Source organism: Eleginops maclovinus, chromosome 19 (genome assembly GCF_036324505.1).
Source record: "Eleginops maclovinus isolate JMC-PN-2008 ecotype Puerto Natales chromosome 19, JC_Emac_rtc_rv5, whole genome shotgun sequence".
Taxonomy (NCBI): domain Eukaryota; kingdom Metazoa; phylum Chordata; class Actinopteri; order Perciformes; family Eleginopidae; genus Eleginops; species Eleginops maclovinus.
This window is the reverse complement of record NC_086367.1, coordinates 10261506-10273819: the sequence shown is the minus strand read 5'-3', so window position 1 is coordinate 10273819 and position 12314 is coordinate 10261506. Positions and strand designations below refer to the sequence as shown.

Sequence of the window (12314 nt, the reverse complement as noted above, 5' to 3'; positions counted from 1 at the left end):
GTTGGGCAGCCCTACCCACACACTCTACCATACATTGATCACACAAATGTAACTGTTTCCTTCACACGCAAGAATACTCTTTCCATTAGATCAGTACACACACCTTTTATCACCTATCCCAATATGAATTTTTCTGCACATGTATGCCTAAACCCCCCCCCCCCCCCCCAGAACACACACGCGCTCTGCACCCCTCTGCCCCTCCAGAGTACAGGTCATGGTGCCCTCCAGAGCGCTTCGCCCTCTCCGCTGTTAATTACCACTAATTGGCCCCGCTCGTTTTTTCCCCCTGCTATAATGGAACCATTCATCTTTACTACTTAATGAGTAGAGGCACTGTAGTCACCAGCCAAGGTCACCCACAACTAGCATCCAAAAGACAGAGACTTGGAAACAAATGGGAAGACCAGGGGAGAGAGAGAACAGTGGAGAAAAAGAGAGATGGAGAAGTTGTTTATGCTTTAAAATGCTGATAAAAATGTTAACTTGCTGAAGTTTTCCACGGTTTTGGAACTTAGCCAACGTGTTGAAAAAAAGTTGAGAAATGTCTGGGAGCTGTGGGAGACTGCAGTGTCCAACGCAAACCACAACACACAGGGAATTTCCAAAGACAGACTAATTAAAACAACTGTGATGCGAGTGAAAACAATGGATTCCTCACAACAACGCTACAAGCACCGACAAACCAAGCTGGAAATACTAAAAAATAAGCATTTTTCTAGAGCCTCTTCTCGGGCTTATGCACACATAATTATCAAAACAATCACTCCGACTGTCAGCACAGACTCTAGCCCCAGCGGGTGAGAGGCCAGCATCCTCCTCAACCACCATAAAACATCTAATTAACAGAGAATGCTTTAAATATTAGTCCCACAGTTTCTTTGTATTCATTTCTGCTTGAAAAAATATTCGTAATTGGTTAAGAAATGGCAAATACAGCTACATTTAATGCTAAATTGTGGATATTTAGATCCTTAAAAGGCCTTGAAAAGCTATTTTCATAGTCCCACACTAACACTGCAGTGAATCCATCTGAAGACTACAAGACTTATTCCCAACAAATTGTTGCCAAATCCAGCCTCTGCCCACTGAATTGTTGGAAGTTCTCACAGTACACAACAAACTGTTGACACATGCAGCCAGAGGCCAGCGGGTCAGACAAGACAACAATACCTCCGCATTTTCTAACTGTGTGAGCAATGTAAGCTGTCAGCCTTTGCCTAGGGTAGAGCGGAGGAAGGTTTCAGGTTCAAGCATCGTAATTTGTCCTGGCAAGTCATGCCAAAAACTGACAACCAGCCATTTTCCCTGGAAGAGTATTTCCATCAGAGGAGTGCCACTGTGTTGGAGTTCCTCCATCCAGTGTCACGCAGCGCAGCAGTCATGTGCTCCTGCAGTGCGGCGGCGATAGGCCTGGCACAGTGATGTTTGTAAAAGGGACAGTTGTGTATGGATTATGTTAATGTGGTATTCCACACTTCCCTCTGGCATGTGTCTGACATTACAGTAACCTTTGCATGTTTAGCCAACAGTAACTATGGATGTTCATTGAGTAGGGACGAACACACACACACACACACACACACACACACACACACACACACACACACACACACACACACACACACACACACACACACACACACACACACACACACACACACACACACACACACACACACACACACACACACACACACACACACACACACACACACACACACACACAGATTAACTGTGAACAGCAAACATCTGCTCTTGCCAACCGTATTGATATCCTTTGAAGGAATTAACATCTTAAAGAAATAAGACATTTAAACTCTAAAATAAAGTTCACTTGTGTTGTCAATATCTAATCCAGTTCATCAGCTTTGTGTTAAAGGAGCGGCTGGAATGTAGAACACAAGTCTGGCCATATCAGAGAGGTGTGTGATGCAAAATAACTGACTAAATATCTGTGTTCAACACCAACTGAATTGAAATGAATAGGCTAAATTACTAACGTAACCTTTTCTCCGACACAGTGTATCCAGGGAGCGAATATGCGTGTGTGTGTTTTTGGAGGATGTGGTGTGAAGTTGCTTCCTAAATTGCCAGGATAAATTTGATCTGAATTAGGTAGCGTTCAGCCAGTATTGACCAAGAGTGTCCTGTTGTGTGACCAATGCCTATAATCATCAATACAACAACAACAACACACTGGCGCTGTTCAGACACACACACACACACACACACACACACACACACACACACACACACACACACACACACACACACACACACACACACACACACACACACACACACACACACACACACACACACACACACACACACACACACACACACACACACACACACACACACACACACACACACACACACACACACACACAGTCATTTGAAATGGACAATCTTAAGTTTGGTTAAGAAGCAAAAGATGAAATATGTTGTGGCTGGGGAAATACAAGGTTGACCAGTCAACACAAAAGACAGAGATAAACACACATAAGTCTATGTTTAAGTGCGTGCGGGAGTGTGTGACAGAAAAGGACAAAAAAGAGAAAATGGAACTCGTAGAGAAAAAGAAACAACCCGAAGAAACAGACAGAACCCATCAACAGAAATTTGTGGCGTCGTCCGGGTCCCATCGTTTTTCTATTTTTGTCTCTCTGTGCTTCACAGACGACAGACAGCGCCTTGCTGGTGCTGTTCGGTTTCATTCTCCTTTTTTTTCTTTCTTATAGCTGAGTGAATGGTCCCACTGTGCCAGCGCTGATTAGGATCAAGTCGAACCAAAACAGCGAGACGTGTGACTGGAGTGCACCGTGTACAGTGTGGAAACAGAGGCTTTGATGTAAAGAGTGACAGATGATGGTGATGGTGATGGTGATGATGGTGATGATGATGATGATAATTATGATGATGATTTTCTCACAGGCTGGTAAGAGGAGGGAAGGATGGTGGAGGTTCACAAATGAAGTCCCACTCACACACTTTAAGGATTACACAAGGGTTTTTATGTCAAAATCTCTGTGACTATCTACAAATCAAATGGGCTCAGTGGATTATCTACTCAAAACCAAATACTAAACATTTTCACTGACAAAAAGAAAAGTGCCCCAAAACTCTCCTCCATTCTTTTAAATAAAATAATAACTTCTGACAATAATTCGCCAATTATCACCCTCTTTTCTTTTTGTTAAGCTGAACTATCAGACCATTAGTTTTATTATATAAAGAGGAAGGAGATGGTTGGATCTTAGAAATGTCACGCTGACTCTTTGAATTTGCATTAATTGCCGCAATCACAAAATGAGTCATTTGTACAGGGACTGACCCGCACAGTGCGTTTCTCATTCCCTCTTCTGCCGTCCAGAGAGGAGAGAAGCAGGACAGTGTTTCAGCGGGGACACAGATCTGTTCACTAGTGTATAAATATTCGATAGGATACGCTGTCTGTCTAAATACCTCTGAACTGACTGCTGGTCCCTGGGGAGACCCAGCTAGCTACTGAGAGCCAGGGACATGAGGCAGATAAAAGAGGAGAGACTGTTTTATAGAGAAAACAGAAAGGAAAAAAAACATGGCTGTGAACGTAAAAGAAAACCATCTGTTTATTAGTTAGTATATAGTATAATGTGTAGTAAAATGTCATAAAGAAAGATAGCACAAAGGAAAACAATTGTCCTTCCTTTCTGCAGCTCCACATGGCTAATTAGCATATGTGAAGGTCAGGGTGGGTGGGTGGGGGGTGTCACTACAGCATCCACTGCCATAATACCTGGCACCCTGCCAGCCACACAAACACACACTGCTGGGAGGAAACCCAATATCTTTGAGTGTGTGTGAGGCCAAAAACTCGTAAATACTTGGTTTTTTTTGTGCAATTTTACAAGGCTGATGCAGGGTGAGATCAGGAGGCAGAGGATTTTCACTCTGCTGGCATTTTGCCAGAGTTCCGATACTGATTCTCTGTCTCTCTTTCTCTGCTAGCTCAGCCAGGCCCATTCCTCGGAAGTCAGCAGACTCTCCATGTGACTCAATTCAAATATCGCCTACATCTCATCTCTGGCCTTCCTATACTCCGCCTGTTTACACAGAGAAGGCAGCAGCTGAGGCTCTGCAAATGCATGCAAATCATGACGTATCAGAATTAGAAAGACAACTAAAATCCAATAAAATATCATCGAAAAAAGTCTTGAAATTGATCAAATTACACAATCAAAACGATGAACTTATTTTAATACATGAACATTTGTCCACAGGAATGCATTAATTACAAATAATATTACTAAATAAATAATTTCACCACCAAAACAAACAACAATGTCAAAACTGTGCCTTTGCAGAAGTTGTGACTACATTTAACAGCGACAAGACGTTTCCTTTGTTTCAGTGTTCAAGCTGCATAGCTGCACTAAGAATAATAACAAATATTAATACATTTTTAATGGCTTCCCTTTTGCTGGTGGTAGTTCTAACTGAACAAATTGAACAGATAATAGAAAGAGAGTGAACAGCAATTTGAAATGTCATTGTTATTAGATCCATAATGCTGTTTGAGACACAAAGGAAGTAGTGGTCACGCTTACGTTCTTTATGTAATTAAATACCAGACCTGGGAAATATTGACAAATCCCAGAATGCCAGATGGAGCCTGTAGTTTTATTACATGGTATAGTCTTCCACTGCTGACACAAATTAAACAAGATTGAGAAATTAAATTTAAATGAATATCAAATCAAATCCTGAAAGCTACATCCACACGGAAAAGTCAAATTCTCCCATATGCACAATTAACTTTCTTCCAGAAAAATTGCTTTGGTTTAGATTTTTCTTCTCCCTCCTGACACTGGCAGTTCGGATAAGACCGAGCTGAGAAACAGCTGACACCAAATCAGCGGCCGCTCACAGTAATTAAATCCTTTCTTCAGGGCCTTTACAAATCAACCTTTAACTCCAGGGGATGCTGAGAGTGCATGGTGCAACCAGAAGGAGAAAAAAAGCCATCTTATTAAGCCATCTTATAATACGAGCTTAGGTCGGGTGATGCAACTGGACAGACTGTTTTTTAAATTCATATTTTTTTTCTAAAATCTGAATTAATTGATGTCTTTGTGGGAACCGCATGCAGACCAGGGATAACCCCGGCCTGCCAATTACCTACGCAGGCTGTGTTTCATCCGAGGAAGATAAAGAAAAAGAAAAAAAAAGCTGCGCGGAGCTCTTATCGGACGCAACAGAGCAAATTAAAATTTCACTCTAGTGTTGCTAATCAGCAGTGCGCTTGCTAGCAAAGACAGAGATGTAAACAAACCAACATAAATAAACGACTGACGGGAACGATCAGAGAGCGAGAGACAGAGGGAGAGTCGTTGCGAGAGGGGCGGGGTTAAAAGTTGGACTGCTTAGTACTGACGAAGGGGATTTAGCAGTTTCCAGCCTGTACACACACACACACACACACACACACAGAAAACACAACCCTAAGAAGAAAAAAAAGCCCCCTAAACACACACACACACACACCTGACCGGACCCCGTGGGCTGTCTGTCCGATGCAGAACATGAGCCATAAATTAAATTCCAGCAGCCACAGTCAGGCCCATCACTATGCACAAGGCTCCCTGAGATAGCCGCATAATACAATGTGACATTGATGCATTGCTCCTATTATAAAGTCTTTGTTCGTATCACACTAATAATTCATAAGAGAGAAATGTAAACAGTATGCACTGGAGAGCACTGCGAGCAGGAATCATTTCAAGGTAAGCACATTAACCAAGGATGGGATTGGCTCTCGTCTTTGATATGTAGAACTACTGAGCTTTGATTACACTTTTAAAAAAACAAAGGCAAAACACTGAGCATAATAGTGATAAATTAGAGGGAGCCGTAGATATCCATTTATTTTTTGTTTTATTAGGTCAGATTTTAAATGAGTTACTGCTGCAATTATGTGAGCAATAACGCTATTTCCGACGCTCTCGTTAAAATCTACTAATTACTTTTATTGTTCTGTGTGTGTGTCTGTGTTGTCTTCTCATTAGTAGATAACAGACAGATCCCTGTTATACATATAGGTTGAGACAGAATATGCTGTTTCATATGATGTTAGCCTTAGTCATTAGGAGTGCACATGTGCAGTCTATTACTGCTATAGGTACACGCTGCACACGAGCAAGGAAACACACATTGAGCTGAAACAGCATGGATTTCAAACAGCTGGCGTGTAACAATACATGCAAACACACAATGAGGCTGAAGGTCAAAAACTGATCACTGAAAATGGTTCTATTATTTGTCAATCAAATAGGCCTTGGTTATTTGAAAACTAGGACAACGTGATTTTGACGAGAGCAGGTTCAACACACACACACCTCTAAATAACACGTAACTCTGGTGGGTCTACACATGCACAACACACACACACACACACACACACACACACACACACACACACACACACACACACACACACACACACACACACACACACACACACACACACACACACACACACACACACACACAGGTAGGGTTCTGTCTTTATTTTGGGTTAGGGCTAGACAAGTGAGCATGAAGTGGAGGGGGGGGGGACAGCGGTGTAAATGAGGTGCACTCGTTTCGCTCACAGCTTGCTCCTGAAGAGAGGCAGTGGGGAGGGAAATTGAATTTGAAAGAGAGGAAACTGTGCCAACAGGTGACGGAGGCGTGCTCCGACCAAACGCACTCTGAAGTGAAGCGCAGGCATATCACGGGGCCAATTTGGAGGCAGTATTATGCACTACACCGCTCGCCTTTCTCACACAGCCTGTCAGTGCGCAGGAGAACGCTTCTGCCGCTCCAAATATGAATTAAACATAGGGCTTTTGTAGCGTGAATATACTGCTGGTGAAATGTAGGTAGAGCTGAGAAAAAAACACTGTCACACATGCACTTAATCCTGAACTGGAAGACTGAAAAAAATAAAAATTGCTGTATATAATGATAAATGTAAGATTTGCTAAGGGAGCTGGTTTGTTGGAAATATATTCACCAAAAAGCTGAATATGAATAGTATAGGATATGGCTCTTATACCTACTGATTTGTTATCAGAGTTATAAGTCTCTTTGGTATATATATTCTTAATATCCAGTTTGCACATAACGAGTAATAATTAAGGAGGGAGTTTACGGTAGGTTTCTAGTGACCATTTTATCAGTGCATAATTTGATACAATCAATACGGCAGCAAACACTCCCACGCTAAAACGTTCACTTAATTTCCCCAGCATCCAACGCAAATTGCCTTTGATTGAAACAATGTAGGCTAATGAACTGCTTTTGTTTTGCAGATAGTATACGCTTTGCTCAACCACCTTACCCTGCAGTCGTCCAGATGTGCCATCCTGCAGTACGAATAATTTAGTGCATCAAAAACAACTGCAGAATAATGGCTGCTGTTTTGTTTTGGGGCAGAGATCTGAGCTGGCAGTGCCTCCCTCCCCTGGCTGCACGCTGTTGACACATTGGTGTTCATCACAAGGTTTGGGGACACCCATGGATCCTTGAGTGCAGCCCCCCAAAACAGGGGGAGGAATAATTTCTTCCCTCCCTTAGTTTTACCAGGGTTGCCCTCAAGCAAGGCATTCAACCGCAAGATAACAGAGGTTAGCCTACAGCGTTGTTGAATAAAAGGGTATCCACATAAACTGACAGTTCCCTTATATTTCAAAATGTCAATGCAAAAATAATTCTATTGTGCTTTAACTTCTCATGTTTAAGATATGTGTGTTGGATATTTTTTCTAAAACTATAATTAAAACATAACAAATAACTTTAAAAAAAACTTCAACAAAGAATAAAAGCAGAAAAAGTCGTTTTAACATGTTAACTCCTTATGAAACACATGATTTCCTTTTTGTCATTAAGAGCTGACATTGGAGTGTTTTTGTAAATCTTTTCAGTGTGGAAAAAAGTATGAGAATAATTATCGAGAGCAGTCAAAACCTTCATAAAACTTCAATTATTGCGTTGGAAGGCCTCCAAGTCTGGAGTATTCCCATCAGACATGAGTGCAGCATCAATACAGCGCCATGGACAAGGAGCCTTGCTAGTATCAGTCTGCCCAGCGGGACCACAGGGAGCCAATCAGATGGCAGGCTGGGTGTCAACTGTGAGCTGGGAGTGCCGAGAGCTTTTAGCCAGTTTACCTCCACTATTCAAATCCCGAGCTGCATGGGAATAAACGAGGCGCACAGACATGCTGCAGCTCGAGTCTGAGCGCGCGGACAGGGACACACTGTCTTCGCACGGCCGCGGTGTCTGTTCATTTTTCAAAACACGAAGAGTTGAGAATTGTTTGAGAACGTCGCCGTTTAAAATGAGCGTTAATGTACATTTTCTATAGGTATGTTTTACTTTGTTCGGATAGCACCTCGAACAAAACACGTCCTCTAAACAGGGCGTTTCGCAACGTGTCTGACACCACGTCGGCAGAGAGTTGACGCTCTCTAACATTAATGCTGCTTTGTAAACTCATGGATAAAAATAAGTAAATAAAGAGTAGGGTGAACAACAACAACAATATGATCTATAAAAACACGAGTATGGACAGCGCCTATGAATTTGCCTATCAAAAATTACAGCCTCATTTAAAAGCCAAATCATTGAAGCCAATTATTTAGAAAATACATTTTTGCTTCGGTTATGTTCCCATATTCTGTCTATTTAAATCTCCAGCAGGTATTATATTTAACACCTTTGCCCACAAAAAAATAATAATCTAAACGTTCTGCATAAAATCCCCTTGACAAAAATATGACCCAGGTTGTTTTCCTGAAATGATCTATATACTTCAACACTCATCCACATATAATGTCCGGGGCACTAGGTCTGTGGGCACATTTGTTGTCAACACACACACACACACACACACACACACACACACACACACACACACACACACACACACACACACACACCTTGTTATAATGAGTGACACACCAGCATGGTGAAAGCAAAGTTCACTGATTGGCTGACTAATGAACTTTCCAAAAACTTACCTGCGCCCTGCCGAGGCCTTGCCCTTGCCCTCCATTCCCTGGACTCATTTGCAGATGGTTTCTCTGCTGCCCTCCCCATCCATGAGCCGAGTTGGCTCCGTACTGGGGCCCCACGTCTTTCCCTAGGCCCATGCCTGCTTGCTGCTGCGCCGTGGAGCTGCTGTAGTCTTGATATGCACCGCCATAGCCCCGCATCATGGGGCTGGGGGACGTCAGCAGTTGGTTGAGAGTCGGGGTGGCCCCTGAGGGATGCTGCTGCTGCTGTTGCTGAGTTTGTCCCGGGAACCTCTGAAAGCCCCCCGAAGCAGCTCCCAAAGGTGACTTGCCGTGGCTTGCTGATGAGTTGCTGCCCATCATCATGTTCCCAGGTTGTCTGCCTCCGGTGGGGGCCATCATCCCGTAGGCCCCGCTGCCGTACCCTGCCCTGTACGCCGGGTACTGATTGTACTGGCTGTTGTGGTACCCCGCTTCGTGGGAGTTCTCCATGCTGTTATGTGCCGAGGAGTGCGTTATCCCCATCCCACTGCTCTGCTGCTGCTGTCCGCCATGTTGCTCATAACAAGGCCTCGGAGTGTAATAGTTGTTATTAAACTCAGAGTTGTTACTAGTTGGCCCCAAGTTAGAGTGTTCATACCTGGTACCCATCATCCTCTCCGCGGGTTTACAGGTGAGCTCCCCCTCACCTTTTCCTGGCATGTGTTGCTGTGGCTCTCCCTGGCCCCCCAACAGGTTCTCTTTGCCGCCGTGGTGCTGGTGATCCATACCCCTGTCCCCACGGGGCCCCTGGCCGTTGTTATTGGCGGTGTTGTTACTTTGGATCTGTCGCTGCTGATGTGGCGCAAATTGTCCGAACTGCGGCTGCTGCTGCTGCTGCTGCTGCTGCTGCGGCGGCGGCTGAGACTGAGGGGGATCTCCGCTCCCCACACATTTCAGCTTGTGGTTCGCAATCAAACCCGTTTCCATCGAGGAAGTGGATGAATTAGTCGAAGCCGAGGCGGACGTGAGGTTATTCCCATCTTTGTCGTGGCCGTCCGAAGCGTTGTGAGTCGTGGAAGTTGAATGAACCATGTTGAGTTCGTTTCGGCGGTGATGGTCTACATTATTCAGAGTCCCATCTCCGGCGCCCAGCATCAGTCCAGTCCTCTGTACGGTCCCTCCTCCTCCTGATTTCCCCGAATTGAGCTCCGGACCCAAACCGCTAGACAATTTCTTATTTTTGTTATTAGTTCTGGTCGGAGCCGATGCAACTTGCGCAGCCATGGTCACTCCAACATCTCAGCGCGCAGTGACAGCGAGCCCCGACCAGCCGTGCACGCACAGAGAATAATACAAGAGGGAAGAAAAACACAAGCTGGGAGGAGAAAAATGTATTCAGTGGAAAAGCAAGCTTTGTTCTAGCTCTGGTGGTGGTGTTGAAATGGTGCGTCAGTGAGGCTTCATGTTGAAAGTTTCTCTGCCAGGTTTAAACGAAACTTTTTTTTCCTTCCCCCCTCCGCCTCTCCTCCATCCCGGTTCTCGGTAATATGTAGCAGCGTCTCCCGGAGCCCTTGTGGCCCAGCATGGCATGAGAGAGAGCGGGCTCTACCAGCTTATCCACCTCCAGGGCTCCGACGCGCATCGCATGGAAAATCCGGACTGGATCGAGCCATTACGCGCACTGAATTTGGATGTGTTTGTGTGTTTTACGTTGTTAAGAAGGTTGATTTTTACTTTAAAAAGGATTCACTGATGACTGCATTAATCCTATATGACATACATGTTCTTCCTGTGTTCAAAGATCCTAATTTATTTTAATAATCGGAGCTCAGACAGCCACGGATTGACCCCTTCCCTTGAGTTCAAAGTGCATATTACTTTTAAACAAACAATGCCCGTGACAGATCGGGCATTTCCACTTCACGCACGATCACTGTTCCCCTGGTCCACACTGATTCTTGACATAAACCCACCAGCAGATGTTAAGTTTGCCCGAGCGAGTTTCTCCACTATTATCCAGACCAGCTTTTCCCTCAACCCTTCCTCTCTGTCCCTCGGCTCAAGCCAGTTCTCTGCAGCTCTGACAGGAGTCGGACACGCAACCACAAGCTGTGCGTAATAATGTTGCCATCGGAATAAGAATGTAATCTCACTTTATAGCAGCTATAATGTTGGAATACCACCACAGAGTTAATCCACTATACAGGCAGCATTCACTTATATTCAGCTTGAACATTAGTAATATTCCTCTTCAACAAAACAAGATAGCAATTGTGTAATAATAGTAAACCATGGAAATATCAAAACTATATAAAAGCATAAGGGATTAGTCTGTGTCACAGCAGATAAACATGGTCATTCAGTACCATTAGGTCACTGTACGCCTCCATAGGAATGCATTATGAATACTATGAATATTAAAGCCATTCTTCATTAGGGTCCTATTTGAATAAAAGGCTACACTCTTTAATTTCCTTCATTGGATTTACTTTATCAAAGAGGAGTATGTCTGAAATGATAATGAAATAAAAAAAGAGAGAGAAAAAAAATCAACCCCAGGCTGCAGTGTAGGACCACACAAAACCAAAGTCTACAAGATATGCTATCCCATCAGTGGTATTCAAACATGAAAATGTAAAATAGTGCTTAGTAAAGAAGCCGGGGTGTCTGTTGGGACTTGAATGAGCAGAGGGTCTGCTTTGATGAGATCAGATGCATTTGATCAACAGAGGGAGCTGTGGATGAAAGAGGAGGGCTGAGGGGAGGAGGGGAAGGGTGGGAAGAGAAGGATTTGGGGATGAGAGTTGTGCTGAGGATGGCCATGATAATGATTATGACTGGTGGCGGTGGCAGTGGGAAACAAAAGGCAATGATGACAACGAAGATGCCAGTGGTGGATGTAATGATGATCGAGTAATGGTGATGACCGGGTAGTGATGGCCGTCATTTTTTAACACCTAATTGTTGCTTCAGGTCACATAATGGTAAAACAAGGAGGCACAGTTCACTCTGCTTATAGTACAGTGTGGACTCACTATGAAGCCATGTCCATGACAATGGGAAGACCCCTGCTGGAGACAGAGTGTTGGTACAAGCTTTAAAAAATAAATAAATGTTTTAAAAAAAAAAATACAAGCAGCAACACCTTCAGTAGGACTGAGAAATAAGTTAGGTGGGACAGCTGCATACACATTTTTAATAACAATATATAAAAAAAGAAGAAAATCTGGTAATTATTATTACAGACAAGCTTAATCCCACATTTCCCAACAGAAGATCACTCAAATG

At 43.6% G+C, this 12314-nt stretch overlaps 1 protein-coding gene across 3 annotated transcripts in view; it reads right to left on the bottom strand.

Annotated features, from left to right (window-relative positions):
- The window catches only part of arid1b (AT-rich interactive domain 1B), a 161683-nt gene extending 151105 nt beyond the window's left edge, over positions 1 to 10578 (bottom strand). For all 3 annotated transcript variants that reach the window (XM_063908161.1, XM_063908162.1, XM_063908163.1), the window contains exon 1: positions 9051 to 10578. In XM_063908161.1, the coding sequence (XP_063764231.1) occupies positions 9051 to 10310 (1260 nt within the window). In that variant the 5' untranslated portion in view covers positions 10311 to 10578. The remainder of the gene's footprint in view (positions 1 to 9050) is intronic.
- Between the last annotated feature and the right edge of the window lie 1736 nt (positions 10579 to 12314).